The sequence below is a fragment of the Octodon degus genome, unplaced genomic scaffold (genome assembly GCF_000260255.1).
Source record: "Octodon degus isolate 3935 unplaced genomic scaffold, OctDeg1.0 scaffold00161, whole genome shotgun sequence".
NCBI lineage: Eukaryota > Metazoa > Chordata > Mammalia > Rodentia > Octodontidae > Octodon > Octodon degus.
Genome location: NW_004524737.1, coordinates 6,490,790 through 6,513,418, shown reverse-complemented (window position 1 = coordinate 6,513,418; position 22,629 = coordinate 6,490,790). Strand labels below are relative to the sequence as shown.

The 22,629-nt window shown below is 38.4% G+C and overlaps 1 protein-coding gene across 1 annotated transcript in view; it reads left to right on the top strand.

Annotated features, from left to right (window-relative positions):
* The window catches only part of Galc (galactosylceramidase), a 54,879-nt gene that overhangs the window by 13,674 nt on the left and 18,576 nt on the right, over nt 1–22,629 (top strand). The window contains exons 8-13 of the mRNA XM_004642778.3: nt 6,189–6,344; nt 9,233–9,357; nt 11,205–11,332; nt 18,444–18,533; nt 19,433–19,519; nt 22,361–22,511. Of these exons, the coding sequence (XP_004642835.1) occupies nt 6,189–6,344; nt 9,233–9,357; nt 11,205–11,332; nt 18,444–18,533; nt 19,433–19,519; nt 22,361–22,511 (737 nt within the window). The remainder of the gene's footprint in view (nt 1–6,188; nt 6,345–9,232; nt 9,358–11,204; nt 11,333–18,443; nt 18,534–19,432; nt 19,520–22,360; nt 22,512–22,629) is intronic.

Below are 22,629 nucleotides of genomic sequence, written 5' to 3'. Positions count from 1 at the left end.
CTGAAAAGTAGGTAGAAAATTATGGGCTAGCAAGATAGCTCAGTGGGCTAAGCACCTACTTTGGCAAGCACAAGGATCAGGGTTCGATCCTTGGTCCCACATGCCGTGCCAGCCCCACCTCTGGGGAGCGCTCAGCTAAGAATGAGTCTGGGCATGGTGGTGGCCCCCTGTAATCTCAGCACTGGAGAGGCTGAAAACAGGAGGATCATGAGTCTGAGTTGCATAATGAGATCCTGTACCACATAAATAAATTTTAAAAAACCCCAATATATATATATATATATATATATATATATATATATATATATATATCCAGTGTTCCAGTCTCTCAACTTACAAAGTCTGAACACCTGTTCATTTCTGTCCTGTTTTTTCCTTACCCTCCTGAATTTGAAACAAATTTCAAATACGTTTTTTCATAAAAATTACATTTTAATGAAAGATAAAATTAGTGAAAGATAATTCAATTTGATGAAAGGTAAAAGTGTCTTTTGCCATAAACAGTGCCTTTTTTATACCTAGAAATGTGATAGGTTCTTGATTTTATCATATCTGTAATTATTATTTAATAACTTTATTTAGTTGACTCTGGGTCCATTTAGGATTTGTATATTGTGATTGATTGATATTTAAGTATCTTCTAATCTTCAAGTTGTTGTTCTTTTTCCTTTTAACATATTTGTTAAAGAAACCAAGTTTATCTTGTAAAGTTTCTCACAGTTTAAATTTTACTGATTTCAGTTTTAATTTAATGTGTTCATCTATCATACTCCACAATGTAAATTGGTAGAGAAATGATTAGATTTGATTTGGACTTTATAATTTTTTTTGACAAGCAAAGTAACATATACACTTATTTTTCAACATTTTATACAATAAAATTAAAATGAATTGCTTTTATCATTACAGCTTTCATAAATAGCTCATATCCTGACGGAAAACAGGGTTATCGTCATTATGATTTGTAAACTGTTATTAGAAAATATAATTTAATCCTTCATGCTTTGTTTTATTTAATTATTCGTAGATCAGCTTCTGGTTTGTCTGTAATTAAGAAACTCCTGATTTCATTTGTGTTGCCTTCCACTGTACCTTTCAAGGCCATTTTGTTTTAGGTTCATTGCTTACATGGAATTAGATTTTGCTTTTAAAGCTGCTCAGAAAAGTCTTCATAGCTTAATGAATAAATTAAAACTATTTATGTGTCCAATAATGTGTTTGTGTTCTCTGTTACCCTGATGTCTCTTGCTATTGCATGATTTATGTATTTACCAAGGCAAAATGTTTTGCTGTTTGATTTCCTTTGTTCTAGTTTAAAGACATAGGGCAATGTTCAGATATTTTACATTTTCACAATTAGATAGGGAGATGCTATTTACATTTTATAGGCAGAGGATAGGAATACCTTTCAAATATTCCTCTGATACACAGGATCGTTTTTTTGTCTAAATGTTTTAGAAAATTATCCAGCCCACAATGTCAGTAGTGCTGAAATTGAGGAACTATTTTATATTAGTAATCTATTTCTTGTTTTTTAAAGATATTGTTGGGCTGACCAGATAGCTCAGTGGATTAAAGCACCTGTTTAGGCATACAATGGCTGGCATTTGATCCCCGGCATGCTGTGCCTGCCCTGCCCCTGGGGGTGCACTGAGACTGTGATTGAGATTGGGCATGGTGGCATGCACCTGTAATCGCAGCTCTTGGGAGGCTGAACACAGGAGAGTCACTATGGGTCTGATCTATGTAGTAAGACCCTATAGACCCTGTAGACCCTTACTAAAATACAAAAAAATAAATTAAAGGTATTGTCAACTGGCTTAGGAAAGCAATTTATTTGATAACTACAAATTCAGCTTATTTGGTAACTACCTCCCAGGCTTTCTTTCTCCTGGTATGGAGTCTTAATTTGCATAATTATCTTAGTATGTCACCTTTTATATTCCTCTGTGAGTGTAAACTTCTTTTTCTTTTTTAACTTTTAATTTTATTATTGATTTGTTACAGGGTCTTGCTATGTAGCTGGACTCATAGTGATCCTCCTGTCTCAGCCTCCCTAGCACTGGGATTACAGGCATGCTCCGCCACACCCAGTTTCAGTGGCTGGCTTGGCACATCTGAGGTTCCAGGGCCGGCACTGCAGGTGGTACCAGGAATCAAACTCTGGCCCTTGTGCTTGCCAGGAAGGCACTTAAACCACTGAGCCATCTCCCCAGATCAGTGTCTTGATGTCTCAGTTACAAATTGCAGCCTTTTACTTGTAGACAATCCTAGTGTTTTAGTTACTTTTTTACTTGTTTTCTGGGACAAATACCCAACACTCCAAAAGAAGGAAGGAAAGGTTTATTTAGCTCACAATTACTGTAGGGTTCAGTCCATATTCCACTGGCTCCAAGGCAAATGACAGCAGTTCATGTGGCACAAAACAATGAAGAGCAGAGGAGGAGCAGCAGCTGCGGCGTCCATCAAGCCTCTCTCTTCCTTCTATACTGACTGCGAAGCCCAGTGCTCCACAGTGAAGGTCATAGCTCTTCCAAAGTGGCGCAGCTAGGAAGATCAATTTCCTTGGAAGACTGGGACTTCTCAGAAGCAGGGCAGGGTAGCAGGAAGCCCTCCTCAATTCCTGGGCCCTGCCCACCTGCAGGGCTAGGCCCTCACATGGGAACTTCGGGAGCTGATTCAGCCAGGTTGACACAATATATCAACTGACACACCTAGTTAACAAACTTACTTAACATTTCATCCCCTTCCTTTCTGTTGTTTCAACTACATTATTTATATGCTAGCCAACCACGTAATGCATATGTGCTATTTAATGACTCGTTTACTGTAGCTCTACTATTAAATATATTTAGGTCTCATTTTAAGAATCTTTTGTTGAAATTTCTTAGTTTTTTGGGTTAGAATCTTAATATCTATGAGGTTTCCCAGCAAGTGATCCTAGAAAGTGTTTCTCTGTTTCTGTTTATTATACTATTCATTTCTAGCCTTTATTCTCGAAGGACAGTTTAGCTAGATGTTATCCTTTATCAGGAGCTGGACAGTGAATGGCAAAAGATAAAAGAGATAATGCAGTGTGGTTTGTGGGAGTCCAGGAAGGTGAGAACTCCTTAGAGCTGAGACAGAAGACTTCTCTGGATTGCACACAGTTTATTGGGTATCGTAGTAGGAAAGGGCAGACATAGCTGAGAAAAGGTATGGTAGTAAACAAGGCCCTGAGAAGGTGGAACAAATGCATGCGAAGCAGGAAGTATTAGCGAGAGGACCATTTTGTAGGGTGGCAGTATGTCCCTGAGCCTGCGTGAGATTTCCTGCCCTCCGCTGCAGGGTTACGCTGCCTTCAGAGGCATGCCATTGTCACAGACCACACAGGCCTCTACTGTGACCGTTGGCGTGGAGAGCACTGGTGTCTGTGCACCAGCCATGGGCCCTTTGGGCAGGTCACCTAGGTCTGGGACAGACTCCCAAGTGCATTTAGAAGGCCAGTTGATTAATTCCAAAGCCTGTTCAGAGGTGCTTCAAAGTGGTCTCTGTCAATCTGTAATATTGTTATATTACTCCATTGGTTACTTACGTTAAATGTTGCTAATCCAGGCTTTGTTTGTTTTCCTGATAAGTAATGTGACACAATTCCCATATGTCTAAAGAGCATTTTTATTTATCTGCTAAGTTTAATACTTTATACCATTTTTCTTTTTCTTTCTTTTTTTCTTTTTTTGTATTTTAGGGAAGGGTCTACAGGGTGTTCAGAGTCTCACTGCTAGATCAGACTAGTAGTGATCCGCCTGTTTACAGCCTCCCAAGAGCTGGGATTACAGGTGTACACTACCTTGCCCAGTCTCAATCGCTGTCTCAGTGTGCCCTGTGGGTAGTGTCAGCAGGGCAGGCCCGGGGATCAAATCCCCAGCCCCTGGGCCTGCTTGCAGGCGCTTTAATTGGCTGAGCAATTTGGCTAACCCAATAGTTTATACCATTTACCAATACTAGATAAATAATATATGCCCTTTTAATTTTTCTGCTCCATTATTTTGGTTTTCTTTTGAGAAGCTCCAGTAGATCTCTTTTCCATATGCCTTTATTCTTTATTTCTTACAATTTTTAAAATCTCTGTATTTCTCTTTGATTTTGTATCGTTTCATTCTTAATATTTTCTCTTTTCTTTCCTGTTTTTCTTAGTGCCCAACCTATGTTCCCTTTAGTTTAAATGTTTTCTCTTTTTGATATTTTAATCTTTTAAAATGTTTTCTCTTTTGAATAATGAGTCTTTATTTTAGTTTCTCATGTTCATGTCAAAAATTTCACTCCCTTGAAGAGTTTTTATTTTTTATTTTTTTTTAAACATTTATTTATTTATTTATGTGTGTGTGTGTGTGTGTGTGTGTGGCAAGCTCAGCCCACCAGGGGGCGGGGCTGGCTGGCATGTGGTGCTGGGGGATTGAACCGTGGTCCCTGTGCATTGCCAAGCTTGTTTCAAGTAGGTGCTTTAGACCACTGAGCCATCTCTCCAGCCCCCCTTGAAGAGTTTTTAATCAGGTACAACATTCCTGAGTACATGCATACTTACATGCCCAAGTCACAAGATGTAACTGAGAGAATTACCACAGAATAAACACACCAATGAAACTGCCACTGAGAACATTATCAGAACCCAAGAAGCAAGTTGTTTTCCTTGGACATCTTTCTATTCACGACCCTCTCTTTTTGCCCCAGTGATGACTGCTACTATGACTTTATTTTTTTATTTAAAAACTTTATTAAAATGGCATCTGCTTGTGTCTGTTACTTTGGCACAAAAATATCAAAAAGAGAAAACATTTAAACTAAAAGGAACATAGGTTGGACACTAAGAAAAACAGGAAAGAAAAGAGAAAATATTAAGAATGAAATGATACAAAACCAAAGAGAAATACAGAGATTTTAAAAATTGTAAGAAATAAAGACTAAAAGCATATAGAAAAGAGATCTACTGGAGCTTCTAAAAAGAAACCCAAAATAATGGAGCAGAAAAATTAAAAGGGCATATACTATTTATCTAGTATTGGTAGACATTGTATTTCTGAGATTGACAGTGTTTCCAGATAGCTGTAGTTGTTCATTGGTTAGCACTGTTAGAGGAATATTCCACAGTTTATCAGTCTATTTTATTAACAGAGTCAGCCTCAAGATCAATTTTAGCTATGATTTTTAGAGATGAAAGAAACATAACAAAGAAGGCAGTTACAGCAGATTGGTTGTTACAATTGTGTGATAATTGGGTGACAACAAAAGAGGACTTCAATTAGTGGTCATAGGAAGTTGGTCGCTTATGTCTATATGTCACGTGAGTGTTGTGATATGATGAAAAGGCTTTTATTGAGATTATTATTATTATTTTTTTTTTTTTTGGTGGTAGATGGTCTGCAGAGACTGCTCTGCTGGGTCAGAACGACCCAGGTGACTGTAGGCTCTTGCCTCACAGCTTTCTAGCTTCATTCAGTTGTGTGTGTGTGTGTGTGTGTGTGTGTGCGCGCACAGTCATTTGGGTTGTTTCCATTTCTTGTCATTGTGGGACCCTGGACTTTTTGTTCAGGAGATACTTAAGGCCTTTTGGCTCTCCCCTCCATCGCGAGAGCACAGTGTTTCCAGATAGCTGTGGTTGTTAACTGGTTAGCACTCAGTTATAGGACTATACCACAGTTTATCAGTCTACTTCAGACTGCCTGCCCCCTTCAGCGTGGGCGTGGCTTGCGCTGTGCCTGCAGGATTTTGTGGTGCAGCACTGTCTGGGCTCTGTGTGCTCCGCTGTAATCCCTCCTGCCTGGGTGTTCTTTACTTTAAGTGTTGCTCCCTTTTCAGTTTGGATTCTATGTCAGCCGGCCCATCTGCACAGTCAGCCTCTCCCATTCCTGTCTGACATTGTTAAGGGCCTCGGCTTGCACTGCCCGGTACAGTACACAGTAGTCACATGGGTCTGGCTGCGGGAGAACTGGAAATGCGGCAGATCGAAATTTAGGGCTCTTACCGGTACCTGCTGAATCTTGAAGATGTGATATTTAAACACTCAAACGTTAAAATTGTTTTATATGAATGGTAATTTTGGATGTATTAAACAAAATATACTAGCCAATTTTTCTCACTTTTCCTTTTTAAATTATTCGTTTAGTTACTTTATTTCACTCTTTCCTGCTTGCCTTTGCCCTCCTTTCTAGGGCGCATTATCCCGGCACCCGTGTGTCGCGGCATGCGAGGATGACCAAGAAGAAGCTGTGGTCTTCTGAAGATTTTAGTACTTTCAATAATGACGTGGGTGCCGGCTGCTGGGGACGCATATTAAATCAGAATTACGTCAATGGCAATATGACTTCGTAAGTTATTAAAAACCTTTCAGAGTTTTAATTATAAGAAATTTTCAAAATCCGAATAAGTAAGAAGTACCATGGACTTCTGTATACTCACGACCTAGATTCAATGTTTTGTACATTTCTGCCTTTCAGTTACACCTTTACCTAAGCCTACTTTATTGTTTTTTTTTTTTTTCTTGTGGAACCAGGGATTGAACTCAGGCCCTTGCGCTTGCCAGGGAAGCACTAATTCTATTGAGCCATCTCCCTGGCCTTTCTAAACCTACTTTACACCAAATCTATGCTTACTTTTCTATATTTTAATGTAGTCTACATTAAATATTGCTGGTTTTTATTGATATATAATTTATATATAAAATGCATGCAGTTATTTGAATATTGAAAAGCTGTATGTATTTTGTTTATAAATTCATGTTCATGACACTGCACCCTGACCATTGTATTGTGGGTCTTCAAAGCATAAGGATATTCTGCTACATGATTATTAAAATGTAAAATATTTCTCATATCCAGTGTATATTCAGAATTTCATTTGTCCTTTAAAAATGTCATTTATAGCCACCCACCTTAATTTTTTTTTTAAAGAGGAAAGGCATGCATTGTGTTTAGAAGCTATAGCTTATGGGCCAGGGATGCGTCTCTACAGCAGAGCACTGCCCAGGATGTGTGAGATGTCTGGGTTTAGGCACCAGTGCAAAGGAAAAATTTATGGCCTGAAGTCTTTTTTTAATACACAGTGGTTTCCATCTTCACCAGTGTGTGTGTGTGTGTGTGTGTGTGTGTGTGTGTGTGTGTGTGCGCGCGCAAGGTACTAACCTTTCAAAAAGACTAGACCGGTTGTCTGTGAACTAATGACTTCCCAGTATGCCTGACTGACTGCTCTGGGATCTCCTCATTCAACTGTTGATACAACAGATACTCCTAAAGCAGATTGTAACTTAATTCTAAAAGAAGCACTTCTTAAATACTTTGACAACACATTAGTTGTAATTACATTCAAATTAACCTTCTAAAGCAATGATAGAGCAGAAGCAAACCAACACACATACCTCTGTGATATTAACTCATGTTGACTCATATATTGCAAATTTTCCTTTTCTTTTTGAAAGAAAAGATGCGTGTCATGTCCTTTTGCTTATTAAGATGATACATATTCTTGGAGAAGAATTTAGAAACTGAAAATAAATATGAAGAATGAAACAAAATCAACTATAATCTTACCATCTGGAAATAAATGTCTCTAAAATTTTGATATCTGTTGTATTTTTCACTTAGATGTGTATATTTTTTGATTCAAAATTGAGACTGTAGCATATAGTTTGTTAGGTGAGCTGCTTAGCATGCGTGGCATTATGAGCCGTTCCTCATATTGAAGTATATTTCGCTTGTATCATCTTTCATGCATGTGTCTATTCTGTAACGTAAAGCAGTATTCCTCATGCTTGCCTCGCCCTGGCAGCACCTGGGTCACTTGTGATGCTCATTCCTAGGCAGCTGCCCATATTTAACTGAACCACAGGGAAAATGTTTTTTGTCTGATTAGTCAGTGCTGCAGGTGGTTCTTATGGCACCACAGTTTTGGATACAGCAGTGTAGAAAGTATATCTTTTAGAATATTTTCCTTTTCCTACAAGTGGAATTTGTTTCCAATTAATAGTTTGATGTACAACTGAAAAGGTCAACTGCTTTTATATCTATAATTACTTCTTAGGGTGTATCTCAAAAATGGTATAAGCAGGTTCATGGAGTGTGAAGACTTGTACACGCTTTAGAACAGGCTGACCAGAAAGCTAGTCTCCATTTATACTTCTGCCATTAGCTAGAGAGGATATCATACATGTTACAAACCTAGAAAGATTGTAAGAACTTTTATCATGTTTACTAGTGATTTATTTTTTAAGTTGGGACTATTGTGTCTAGTTTGTGTCAACAGAACTAGAACCATTTGATTTGTAGGAATGCCTGTTTGATTTTTTTTTATGATAGATGAAGGCTGATCAGAAAAATGAAATTCTGTGAGTAGGCTCTGTTTGTCTTTTTGCTGTGAGGCATCCAAATAAGGGAGCTTCCTGTTTGTGCTTGGATTTTCTGAGAACCATAGAGTACAACCTTAGGGTTTAATGTCTGTTGTGGACTAGTAGGGTCGAAAAGTAGACCACCAAATGGAACCAGTTAGTACTTGTAACTGAAACAAAATAATGGAAGACCCTGTGTTGGACTCTGTCCACAGTGGTACATTTAATCCTCACCACCACCCAGTGAGCTAGGTACAATCATTATCCTCATTTTACAGATGAGGAATCTGAGAGTGGTGGAACCATGATTTGAGCCCACACAATCTACTTTTAAGAGTTCTCAGTTGTAAAACTTTGCAACAGTTTAAAGTCAAGTTCATAAAATTATGTCTTGAAACTGGCACATTAAGAAGCCAGACTTGTCAAAAGGAAAGCAGGCATGGATTAAGCCTTTATTTGATCAAAATTGTGACGTGTCAGGTACTGATAGAGTGTGATTCATCTGGCCATAGCACCTTACATTAAATAATGAATATTTTTTTCATCATGTGAGTCACCGTTAAAAATGTTTAGGTGCATACAAGTTTTCTAATTAGTGTGGGTGATCTTAAGGCAACTTCTGTTTTCTTTCTTTCTTTTTTTCTTTTTTTTTTTTTTTCCCTACCGGGGCTTGAACTGAGGACCCTACGCTTGCCAGGCATGCACTTTTTGTACTGAGCTATCTCCCCAGCCCTGTTTTCTTATTTGGAATGGTCATTTGTGGCCATTCATGTATCTGAATTATAATATACATAGACATTTTACTCTAGGCCCCTAGCCATTTCTGTTTCTATCCTAAATTGTTTGGGTGTGTTTTTAATGAAACAAATCTTTCAGCACAATTGCTTGGAATCTGGTGGCCAGTTACTATGAAGAGCTGCCATATGGGCGCTGTGGATTGATGACTGCCCAGGAGCCGTGGAGTGGGCACTATGCCGTCGAATCTCCTGTCTGGGTATCAGGTATGCTTCAGATCCCATCTCTCTCATAGTTTATAAAGAACGAACAGGTACCATGTAGAGCAGCTTATACAAACTGTGTATAAGTCTGTATTTTAAGTGAGTTTCCACTGTGAGATGTTTCCCATGTTTTAGAAGAATATTCACATAACTACACTATTCTCTGTATTTTATACTTGATTATTCAAAGATCAGGCTCTTAGAAAATAGTAGGAAAGGAAGAGGAAGAGAGGAGGGGCAGAGAGTGTCTACCAAGGAAGAGAGAAATGGTCATCCAAGTATATAGTACAAACTAGGATAATTGCTAATAAGATGGTGTGTTTGTAAGGTTCATTTCAACTCCCAAGCAGAGTATCTAAAAATCTTAAACTTTGTTTTAAAGACACTTTATTCTTTAATACTGACATATTTTTATAGACTAAAGTAGTGAGCTAGCAAAATCCAGATGCATGAACAACAAATATTAAATGATTAACAAATATTATAGTTACTAAATCACTCATAATGAAGTAATTATAAGCATTATGTGAAATATTACAGCTTTAGATCGTTCCCTAAATGTCGTATGTGTTGTTGAAAGCCAATTTTCAGAAAATGAGAAAATCATGGCTCATTTGGATAAAAATGAGCAAATGCTGAAGATTTTACGTTACTCATGTGATGGAAGAGAACCAGGCAGATGTTAGAATCCATTCAAAGAAAAAGTCAGCACAGCATAAATTTGGGAAAGTAAAAAAATTTGGGATGAATGGAACACAGCGACAAGCTGAGTGTCCTATAGCCAGGAGGAAGTCAATTGAATGTATGTCTGCTAGACATAATTTGCATAGCTCGAAGACCAGGCTACACATATATTCATTTTCATGGAAACAAAATATTTTCAGTAGTATCATGCATTAGTCACAAGGGAAGTTGAGGTCATACAGTGCATGACAGTTTTCATGAAGTGGTATCACTGTTAATGTAATTTAAATAAAATTAAAAGCATCATTAATATTTTGGTGGAAATATTAATATGACCATTTTGTTTTTAAAATATTAAAAAATTTCTTTACAAGTAAAAGGCATTCAGAACAAATTATGACTTGAGAGAGAACTTGTTTTAATTTTCAACTAATATTTTGGTAACTTTTTTAGTTCTCCTCAGATATTTGTGACCAGATTAATTTAATTATGTCATCATCCTAAATTCCTTAAACTCTAAATGTATGGAAAAGTTAGTTGGATTTGTGTCAGTTTATGACAGAAAATGCCCCCCAACCCCAGCCAATATATATTAGCTTCTTAGTTGACCAGAGAACAGTTCCTGCTCCAGTTCTGATGACTTCTGTCTTAGAAACAGTGGGTCACTGCAGCGAGTATTGTAAGAACCAATCCCCAGTTGACCAGCCATCCTGCCTTTGTACTTCTTGTTTGCTTGTTCCATTTAAGCCTCAGATCACCAGAGATTGAGCCCTGATATTCTGGGAATGATCTCGTTCAGTGCTCATTGAAGTAAATAAATCTGCCTGCAAATCCTGGGTGTCCTTTTGACCTTTCTGCTTGCCTTAGCAGGTTAGCTTCTTAAGTGTTGAAATTGTTGGTCCCACTTACCTGGATCTACTATGTGGTATATCCTTCTAATTTATTTTACCTGTCATTCTAAGACTCTTCCTTTAGTCACTATGTTTAATTAGATTGATTTTTTTTTTTGAAAATTGAAGCATGAGTTTGGCAGGTACTTTCCTCCAATATAGAAAATAGGTTGTTAGTGTCTATCCCATTCAAACTTGGAAAGTAGTTATTTTTTAAAAAACTTATCATGGCCATCTTACCATCTCCTCTTATCCATCTTTCCCTTCTTTTTGTAGCTCATACGACTCAGTTTACCCAACCAGGGTGGTATTACCTGCAGACAGTTGGCCATTTGGCAAAAGGAGGAAGCTACGTAGCTCTGACTGATGGCTTAGGTAACCTCACTGTCATCGTTGAAACTATGGTAATTTTTGGTTGTTGATACTGGGTTAATTCACTTTTGTATTAGAAACATAGCCAAATGCAAAACAGAACACACTTAAGTTTTGGTTTTACATACACACAGGCATATACCAAGGTCTTATAGCTTTTGTTGTAAAATTTTAGCTGTGCATCAGTGAAATGCAGTGGTACAGCTCACTGTTATGTAAAGTGTTTAGCTCTCGTCTTTCCTCCACTTGTGTATCAGGTGAAAGGGGCAAAGTCAGATTACCCACTTACAAATGTGTGGAGAAGACATAATCTTTGCAGACTGTGACTTCTTCCATTTTCATCATAAATACCGTGGTTGTTTGGGGAGGATCTTTAGTTTGTTGAGAAAAAGAGTTCTGAAGGTCAAATAACTCAGAGGCTGCAGTAGGAAAAGCAAAGGCCTGGTGGGTGAAAAGAGGAGTGGAGAAGGTAAGGGCTTGGAGTGGGATGTATCAAGGACTTAGGGGAATTAGGAGAAGATAAATGGTGACAGAGGAAGGAGGAGCAGAAGCAGATGGGCAGGTCTTAGAGGTGCCAGTCTGGGGAGATCTTGAGCTCCTTGAAGAGGGCAGTGAAATGCCAATAAGAGGGAGGTGAACAGAGCTGGCAGCATGTGTTGTCAGCTGGAGTGGAAGGAGGTTTCAGTTGACCAAGGAGGTCTCATGGGAGAAGTAGGGTCAGTCCAGATAACCAAAGAGCCTTATAAGGGCTGGCCAAATAGCTCAGTGAATTAAAGCACCTGCAAGCAGGCAGGGGTCGGGGTTCGACCCCCAGGCCTGCTGTGCCGGCCCGCCCCTGGGCCACGCTGAGACATTGAGCCAGAGTGTGGTGGTGCGTGCCTGTAGTCCCAGCTCTTGGGAGGCTGTAAACAGGCGGATCAGTACGAGTCTGATCTAGTAGTGAGACTCTGAACACCCTGTAGACCCTTCCCTAAAATACAAAAATACAAACAATAACAACAAAAAGTCCACAAAGAGCCTTATAGGTATAGGTAGCACTTAGCAGGTTCTGAATGTTAGCTTACAATTTGGCTAACTCCTGAACACGGAGGTCTTAAAAACATTTTGAAAATACTTTAAAAATATGAGACTATCTTGTTCAGGTTTCAGCAAGGAGAAACAGTAAATATTGCAGATTTTTAAAAATCATACATATTGCACAGGTCAGCGAGAATCAAAGTGAGCCTTTAATGACTTACTGTGGCAAGGACTTTTCACAAAAACAGGTGAAAAGAAACAGCCCTCCCAAGACTGCTGCCAAAGACAGGCTAAAGAAAGAAGGGCAGACAGTCCTCCCTAGAGCTAGCCTTATGCTAGCCGCAGGAGGGGCACAACCCACATTTTGGTATGACCAGACCACCTGTATTTGGGTGTGCGCATAAACAAAACCGACATCCTGTCTGCTCCTGATCTGCAGAGTGTCAAGTCACCTTCATACCTAAATGGAAACACACAAAGGAGAAAGTATTGCCGGGAGGCTAAAGGATCTGTAACTCATTGGTACCCAACTGCGCAGACATTAGGTCACACCTGGTTTTCCTGTTAACCTGTTTGTAAACAGATAAGGACAGAGAGTGTTGGCTTTTGTTTTTATCGTTTCACAAGCACTGTTTCACAAGCACTATGTCGCTTGTCTGAGGGGTGAGGTAGCATTTTATTGTACTGTAGTTTGGCTTGCATTTTTTTTTTTTTTTTGCTGGTTAATGATGTTGAACCTCATTTCATGCCCTTATTGGCTAAGTGCATGTCTTTCTTCAGAGAAATGGTGATTTCCTGTCATTTCCCATTTTGAAAACTGAGGTACGTGTGTTGGTACGACTGAGTTGCAAGGATTCTTTATGATCTGTATAAAACTCCCTTCCTGTATACACTGGACATAGGATTCGCAGAGAATTTTCTCCCATCCCATGGTTTGTTTTTCAGATTCTTAGGGTGTCCTTTGAAGTAAAAATGTTTAAAATTCTGCATAAGATCCAGTTGGTTGTTTTTCTGTCTCAGAAATCGTAACCTAGTCCAAGGTTATAGAAACGTATACCTTTTTCTTTGAATAGTCTTTATAGTTTGAAATCTTCCATGTAGGTGTTGGATCCGTGTTATTTCACAACAGATGTTGGCTATTTGTTCAGCATCACTCTTTTCTATGTAGATGTCCAATTTTACTGTACCACTGATTGAGAAGGCTGTTCTTTCCTTTTGAACTGACTTGTTGAAAGTAAGTTTGAAAAGTTTTATTTTTAATTAAAAATCATTTCTTTCTTTCTTTATTTGGTACAGGGTCTTGTTATGCAGCTCAGACTCATAGTGATCCTCCTGCCTCAGCCGCCCCAGTGCTGGGATTACAGATGTGTGCCACCACTCCCAGTTTTGGGGCCTGTAGGGTGTGCCTGGAGTTCTAGGGCCAGCACGGCATGCAGTACCAGGGATTGAACCTGGGTCCTTGAGCTTGCCAGGCAGGTACCAGCTATTTTATTCTTTTTGATGATATCTTAGTTTTAGTTCTTGTTTTTCAATATAGGTACTTTTTCTTTTCCTTTTCTAATAGTCCTTGATAACACATTTAGTACAATGAATGGAAATAGGGAGACTGTGTATCCATATCCTTTCTTGTTTCTGATTGTAATAGAATCACCATGAAGTATAATGTCAACAGTTTGCCTTTTTTGTTGTTGCTATCGTTCCAGGCATTGTGACTTTTAAGATGAAAATTTAAGATTGAGGAGCTGTCCTTCTATTCTTAGTTTGGGGAGTCTTTCATTTTTTACTTTTTTGGCGATCAAACTCAAACACAGGGCCTTGTACTTGCCAGGCAGGTACTTATGCTGCTGAGCTATCTCCCTGGCTCTGGGGAGTCTTTTAAATACTGTTTGTGTCTACAGTTGTCTTGTGTTGTCTTTGTCTGATTTTGTTATCAGGGTAATACTAGAGTGAATTGGGAAATGTTTCTTCAAAGAATTTGTGAAACATAGATATTAATTTTGACATGTTTGGTAAAATTCATCTGTAAATATACTGGTCATAGGATTTTCCTTCATAAACATTTTGGTTTACTGAGTAATCTTTTCATTAATTAGAGATCTATTCGGCTTTGTATTATTCCTTCAATAGGATTAGGATTTTTCCCTATAACTCTGTCCTTTCAATCTGATGCTGTTTATTTACATGTAATTGTAAATAGTATTTCTATTGTGTAAAGTTAGTACAAATGTATTTTTTATGCCTGATTTTAGTAATCTGTCTTCTCTTTCATTTTAGTCTACCTAAAAATTTGTCCAGTTTTGTTCATCTTTTCAAAGAAACAACTTAAGCTTTAGTGTTTATTCTCTATTGCAGTAATTTCCACTCTAGTGTTATTATTGTCTTTGATCTGTTTCCTTTGCAATTAAATTCTGTTATTATTTGTGCTTTACTTTTTTTCATTTCTTAAGGTGGTAGGTAAGATTACTGCTTAGAAATACTACTCTTCTATAGTATGTCTATTACTAGCTCTCTAAATAGTATCATATTGTATCCTACAAGTTTTGTTTTTTATCCACTTCAAAATATTTATTTTCCTTGTGATTTTTTTTCTTTGGCCTATTGGTTTTTAAGAAATGTGTTAATTGTCACATTACTTTGAGTTTGGCTGTCATTTTTTATTGATTTTTCCTTTTATTGCATTACAAACGTATTTTATTCCCTGATGTAAGCTCTATTCTGGGGAATGTGTAGTTAAGAATAATAAATGTTCTTTAGTGTGGAGTGCTACACAAATGCTTACGTTTGCTTGGTTTACAGTTTTGTTTAGTTCTTTCATTCCCTTGTTATTCTGTTATTAATAATGATAAATTAAAAATTTTAACAGTTATTGTGCAGTGGTTTATCTTCTTTTCCCTAATTCTGTCAGTTTTGTCTCATATTATCTTGGGATTTTCTTTTGTAGTTGTAAATATATTTATAACCCCTATATTTTTCTAATGCATTGCCTTGTTTATTAAAAATGCTTCTGTCTTGAGTTGCAGTTTTCCTTTTCTTTTGAAATGTATCTTGTCTGCTATTGTCCTAGACATTATGACTCTGTGGAGCTTCTGTTCTATCTTTCCCCATATTATTACTTTCAGTCTACTTGTTTGTTTGAATCTAAAGTATATCTCCCTTGAATATAATGGATATTTGCATATTAAAATATGTAAATTTGTATATAAAATAGTAATTTAACCACTGAAACAAAAAATCTGTTGGATCTTGCTTTTTTAAAAAAAGTCTTATTTAATTGGGTTGTTTACCCCACTAGCAGTGTTAATTTATTTATTTATTTATTTTTTTTGTGGCTGGCTCAGCCTGCTCCGAGGGCTGGCTAGTGTGGCATGTAGTGCCAGGATCAGACCGCAGTCCCTGCGCTTGCCTCAGCTTGCCTAAGCAGGCATTTTAGACCACTGAGCTATCTCACCAGCCCCCACAGTGTTAATATTGATTGAGTTGGACATACAGCTGTCTTCTTACTTTTTATTTTCTATATATTTCATTTTTTTCATGTCCCTGTTTTACTGTTATTTTTTGCACTGAGCGCGTATTTTTCAATGTAACATTTTAGTTCCTTGCATAACATTTCACTGTTTTTTGTGAGTCTTATTTTAGCGATGGTTCTAGAGTTTACTACACACATTATCAGAATCGCTTCAGACTGAAACTAATTGAATTCCGTGAGATACGGAAAATATGTTTATGTTACTCTATTTTCTTTCCTTTGTTATTCTTGGACATGTCATACTTGCATGTCACAAACCTATCAAAACACTGCTAAATTATTATTTTTTATACAAATTTATGTATTTCAAATTACACGAAGTAAACAAGGGTGAATTTATGTTCTATTTTCTTATTATTCTTTTGATTTATTTCTTTCGATTTGAGTTACAGCGTAGTATCGTTTTCTTCTTCCAAATAATGATTTTACTTCTTTCTGACTCCATTTTCCTGCTGTTAGAAATTATATTCCAGGGGCCAGGGAGATGACTCCGTAGAATAAATGCTTCCCTGGCAAGCACAAAGGCCTGAGTTTAATCCCCAGTTCTGAAAAAAAAAGAAAAAGAATTATATTCCATATCTGTATCCTGTAAGCCCACCAACCAGTGCCATGTGTGTGTCTTACAAACTGCTTTCAAAATCTGTTCTGAATAGAAGGGTGAAGAAACATGTCCTTCTGACTGTTCTTCTAACAGTTGCGCAATCGCCTGGCCCAGTACGTTCGTTTGTGCCTGTGAATTACTGTCTGGGGTCACTTGCTTTCAGTGTGAGGCACTACTTTTGTGAGGGCCGAGTCTGGTTGCAACATGTTTGTCCAGCTATTTGTTTATCTGTGAATATCTTTATTTTCTTTCATTTTTTAAGAGATAGTTTTAATAGACCCAGGGTTCTTTTCTGATGGTGTTTTTCCTCTGAGTGCTTTGAATATGTTGTCCTCCACCATTTAAGATTATGAATCAACTGTTAAGCCTACTGAGATTCCCTGGTGATAAAGTTGCTTTTTTTTTCCTGCTGCTTTCAAGATTTTCTTGACTTCAGCATTTGCATAGTGTCTCTGTGTGGATCTCTCTCTTTGTGTGTGTGTGTGTGTGTGTGTGTGTGTGTGTGTGTATCTTTTAGCCAAGGGTCTACAGGGTGTTCAAGGTCTTATAACTAGATTGGACTCGTAGTGATCCACCTGCTTACAGCCTCCCAAGAGCTGGGATTACAGGCATGTGCCACCATGCCCAGTCTCAATTCCCCTCTCAGTGTGCCCCGGGGGTGGGGCTGGCACAGCATCCAGGGAATCGAGCTCTTGGCCCCTGTGCCTGCTTGCAGGCGCTTTAATCCGCTGAGTTTTTTGGCCAGCCCTCTCTTTGTATCTATTCTTAAAGTCTTTCTTTGTATTTATTCTTGATGTCCGTTGAGCTTCTTTGATATATACATTGATTTTTTTATCCTATTTGAGAAGTTTTCACTGCTTATTTCTTTGAACATTTTCACTTTTTCTTTGGTTCCTAGGATTATTTAACAATTTAGCATTTAAATATTTTAGAATTTTCTACAGGTTTTTTTTTTCTGTTATTCAAAGTTATTGTGGTATAAGCATACTTTGTGTGACTTGAATGTTTTTAAATTTATTGAACCTTCATTTGTAGATAAGGATATGGTGTTCCTTGGTTAGTGCTCCTTGTGCATTTGGATTTTTTTAATTTAATTTTTATTTTTTGTGGAACTGGGGATTGAACTCAGGCCCTTGCACTTGCCAGGGAAGCGCTTATTCTACTGAGCCATCTCCCAGGCCCTCCATGTACATTTGAAAAGAATGTGAGTTCTGTTGGTGGTGGATGGAGCGATGTCAGCAGCGTTGTTTGAACCTCCTACTCCTTACTGCTTTTCTGGCCAGTTGCATTGTCAACTATCAAGAGTGTGGTATCAACAAATTATGGTGATAGTTTTTACAATTATCTGTAAAGCCTGAGGTAGAACCTCAAATTATCTCATACCCATTTTTTTTTTTTTAATTTATTGGACACAGGGCCTCACTATGCAGTTCAGACTCATAGTGTTCCTTCTGTCTCAGCCTCCCTTGGTCTGGGATTACAGGTATGCGCCCCCCATGCCCAGTTCCAGCCCAGCATGGCATGTGGTAATGGGGATCGAACTCGGGTCCTTGAACCTAGCCCGCTGAGCTGTCTCCCCAGCCCTCTCATCAGTATCTTGATTCCAGCCTACAACAGGGAGTGTTTAGTAAAAGATGAGGGCAATAAGAGAGCTATTTAAGATCATTCACATGAAAACATCCCTGCTTTTTTGTTTGTTTGATGTATTTTACTCGGAAAACAACAAAAAATAATTCTGAAAGTGAGTATCTCTGGAGTTCAACTATGACTTTAAAGTTTGTCACTTGAAAAATCACTAAAATTTGCTTTGATGTAGGCACACACAATACATTTATTGAAGTAATATTAGAAAAAACATAGAATTTGAAATACCTTTGTATTTGTTACCTAATGTGTAGTTTCTGTTAAGGATGGGCATTTATTACTTAAACTTTTCCCTCCTAAAATAGCTTGCTTATTATTTGGCTAATGACATGGCTTGTTTTTTTAATTCCCTCAGAGTCGCAGACATTCTAAGTGCATCCGGCCATTTCTTCCTCTGTACAACGTGTCTGCACAACACGCTACCTTTGTTCTTAAGGGCTCTTTTGTAAGTACACATATGTACCTTTGATTTTGAGTTGGGAAGTTTTGTATTGTGTCAAGGTCCACAGTTCTTAAGAGAAATTTTATTATTGGGAACTCCTAACGGTAAGTGACAAGGGGCCACTTGCCTGGTGTCTTTTGTCTTCTGCCTTTTTAGTCAGAGAGGTGACAGTAGGGATTGGAGCGCTTTGTGGCCTCGAGGAACACCTGCAAGACACACAAGAAGATTATTCTCAGTGGTCTTAATATGAAGGAACTTTCAACTCTTGAGAATATTCTGCACTTAAACAGATAAAAAGCCCTAACCACCAGATTCTTTTTTGGGGGGGTACCTGGAATTGAACTTACAACCTCGCACTTGCCAGGCAGGTGCTTGCCACTGAGCTGTATCCCTGGCCCACCGTCCGATTCTTGCTATTTTCTACCTCTTGTTATATTTCAACTAAGAAAATGATATCATTTCTGCTTGCTAATGTCATAACAGTTGTTTATTTGTATCACAGAATTCTTTAAAATATTTTACATGTTCAATGAGTATTTTTGAAGCAGAGACACTAGAATGTCTTTTTTAAAAAAAAAACACATTTTCTAGAACATTTTAGTATTTATAGGAAATAAAGTATTTGTTTGAATATCTTTCTTTCTTTTTTCTTTTTTCGGTGGCATCAGGGATTGAACTCAGGGCCCTGAGCTTGCCAGGCAAGCACTTATTCCACTGAGCTATCTCGTTGGCCCTTGAACATGTTTTTCAAAACTGTTGCCATGTAAACTTTGAGGTGGTTCTTTTGGGAAATAGAAATAGAGTATGCATTGTCATTGCTCTGTCCTTTCTGGAACTGCTTTGGAAATCCTTAGAGAGAATGTGATGACTTAGTCATACTTTCTTATATTTTTTCCCCCCAGAGTGAAATCCCGGAACTACAGCTGTGGTACACCAAACTTGGAGAACCATCTGAGAGAGTTCTTTTTAAACAACTGGATTCTCTATGGGTAATTATAAAATCAATTACTATATTTTAGTCACTACAGTGGTGAAGTAGTGAAAATGGATAGAAATTTAAACTCAAAAGGAGTTTTGGTTTTGTAGGACCTTACGGCTGACCATAGAGATACATTCCCCCCACCCCACCCCCAATGTTTTTTATAAAGAACTTCTTCTTTTTTATTTTTTTGTAGATACTTGAGAACTTTGATGGTTTTGGGACAATAAAGTAATACAAATTGAAACTAGTTTTCCCCAAAATAATACCCTGTTCTTCCTCTCACAAAATCGCCCAATGAAACAGACTAATACAGTTTTTAATTTATGCCTTTTTGTTAAAATGTGAACTAGCATTAAATTTTCAGTCTAAATTAGACTAAATAGAGATTTTATACAACCCAGTGAACGAATTTATAGTTTGACAGTGTTCCTTATGTGTCTTGTCATCTTATTCCACCTTTGCTTTTCTCTAACTTCTTTCTGCACTGGTCTTCACTTATTACATGTACTTTGTTACATCAAATATCATTTTCATGCTCAATGTGCTTGAATAATCATTAAACCAATTTAGAACATTCCACATCTTAAATTTTGTCTTTTTTAAAAATTTATTCGGTACAGGGCCTCACTATGCAGCTTGGACTCATAGTGATCCTTCTGTTTTCGGCCTCCCCAGTGCTGGGATTACAGGCATGTGCCACCACGCCCATCTTGGTGGCCAGCTCAGCAAGCCAGGGGGCAGCGCTGGTGTGGCATGTGGTGCTGGGGATCAGACCCTGGTCCTTGCGCTTGCCTAAGCAGGCACTTAGTCCATGAGCTATGTCACCAGCCCAGAGCTTGTCTCTTTGACTATACATCCCAAAGTAATACTTCTCTCATCTTTCTTTGGTTAGTACCAGATGTTCTATAAAGAACCTATGAAAGTGTTTTATTTCTCTAAAATGAAGATGACTATATTCAGTGGCTATTAGTTGAACCATTTAGTCAAGGTATGTCAGAAGCTACTCAGCTTTATATTAATTAACTGAAATTATAATAAGTTAAACTACTTCTGTTATTCATGTAATGCTTACAAGATTATTCAAGGTAACACAGTGACTTCTCACAATTTAACAGTTGCTTTCCAAAATTTCACATTTCAGCTTCATATCTCTGTGAAGAAAAAAATTCAAACATACTTTCCTCATCTGAAAACATCACAAGAGGCTAAAAGGGGTTTAGAATCTTTCTATATCTTTGAAACCTAGTGCTACACTTCTAACATGTATCTAAGTTATAAATCAGTAGGACTTCTTTTGATGCCTTACTGAATGTCTGTCTGTGGATGTTCTTTGCTGCGCGCTAGTTTGCCTTGGTGCGTGGTGCCTTCACCCGGTCGCCCAGTTGAGAACTCGATCTGATTCGGTTGTCTCACTCACGCCTTGTGTTCTAGAGGCAATCGACAGATAGATTTGTCATTCTATATTTCTTTGACTCAGTCCTAAGTCTTCTTCCCCTGCATCTGCCTGTTTTGGTTCCTTCTTAGCGCTGCTCTGGATTTCACAAAGTACTTCCCATCTCTCCAGCCTCCACTCTGCCTCCCTGAGACCAGCGACCAGATGCCAGCTGTCTGCACATCTGGTTGTGGTCAGTGCCTCATTCAGAAGGCGGCCGCACTTTTCCGCCCCAGCTCACATTCCTTAGCACAGCGTGTGACGCGTGATGCTCAGCTGGTGCTGGTGGGGAGGAAGGCTGCTTTCTTTCCCAGATCTGAGGCCTGAGAAACTGGCCTCTCACTCACTAAACTTCCTTGCATTTTTCAAATGCTTTTTCCTTCTCTTGGACAGACTTCTCTTCATAGCTTTATTATCTTTTAAGACTCATTTCCTGTATCCTTTCTTCTGAGGCTCCTGCCCTCTGTCTCCCCGTCGCCGTTGTAGCACATGGCCACCTAGGACTGTAGCTGCGCACATTTCCCATTATGTCGCACAACTTGCCGAATTCAGCTTTCAAGCCCAGTGGCCTTTCAAAGAATGAGTTGTCCCAATCAAACTTACGACTTCGTCTCATTGGCACAAATCTGCTTTTTAGTGATAATTTTTAACGTTCAAATAATTAGCCAACATCAATAATTAAATAAATACTACATATTAAATTTTTACAGAGAACATTATATTGTTTAATCCTCCCAGCAACCCTATGATGTATGTATTTTTTTCTTCATTTTATTGATGAGGGGGAAAAGTTAAAAAGAGTAGGTTGCCAATAATAAATATAACATAAACCTAGTTTGGTAATTGAAATAATGGAGTGTATAATGAACGGGGTTTTTCTCTAATTGTAGATTTTCTGTGAATAGAAGTGGAGTGGGCAGTGTGATTGTTTAGAGTGTTTCTCCCTTTGCAGAGTCCTGCAGGAGAAATAAGCAAGTTGCTTAGCGTGAAGTGAAGGGAACATGTATAAGTTGTAGAGAGCTTCCAGGGCTGTGGGAAAGTACGGGCGCAGAGCGGTGGGGATGGGGTCGTCTCATCGCTCCTCCATGAAGTCCAGTGCTCTAAACGGCTTTTCTACGATGGAGTTTTATAAAGCTTTCTGAAACACTTAAGAGAAAGAAAGATCTAATGGCCTTGTTGGTGTGTCTTTCACAAGTATCAAGAAGTCTCAATAGCAATGAGTTGGGTTTTTCTTTAGTTTTAATTTTATTTATTTTAGAGTTTTTCTTTTTGGCACTGGGAATCAAACTCAGGACCTTGTGCTTGCCAGGCAGGCGCTTGTGCCGCTGAGCCTCGTTAGTTTTGAAAGGTAGTTTTTCTCTAGCCCAGGTGAGCTGGAGCACGCGGCCATGACTACCCTTGTGTCTTCTTCTTCAGCTCCTGGACAGCAATGGCACCTTCACGCTGGAACTGCACGAGGACGAGCTGTGGACACTCACCACCCTCTCCACAGGGCGCAAAGGAAACTACCCACCGCCTCCCAAGTCCCAGCCATTCCCGCATGTCTATAAGGATACTTTCAATGTTGGTAGGTGGTTTTCACTAATATGTAACATGGTCTGTATCTTCAGTGGCATTGTGGGCCAGTTTCTGTCAGTCTGTCTGGGTATGTGATGGCGCAACTGTCACACACACACTCAGATCTC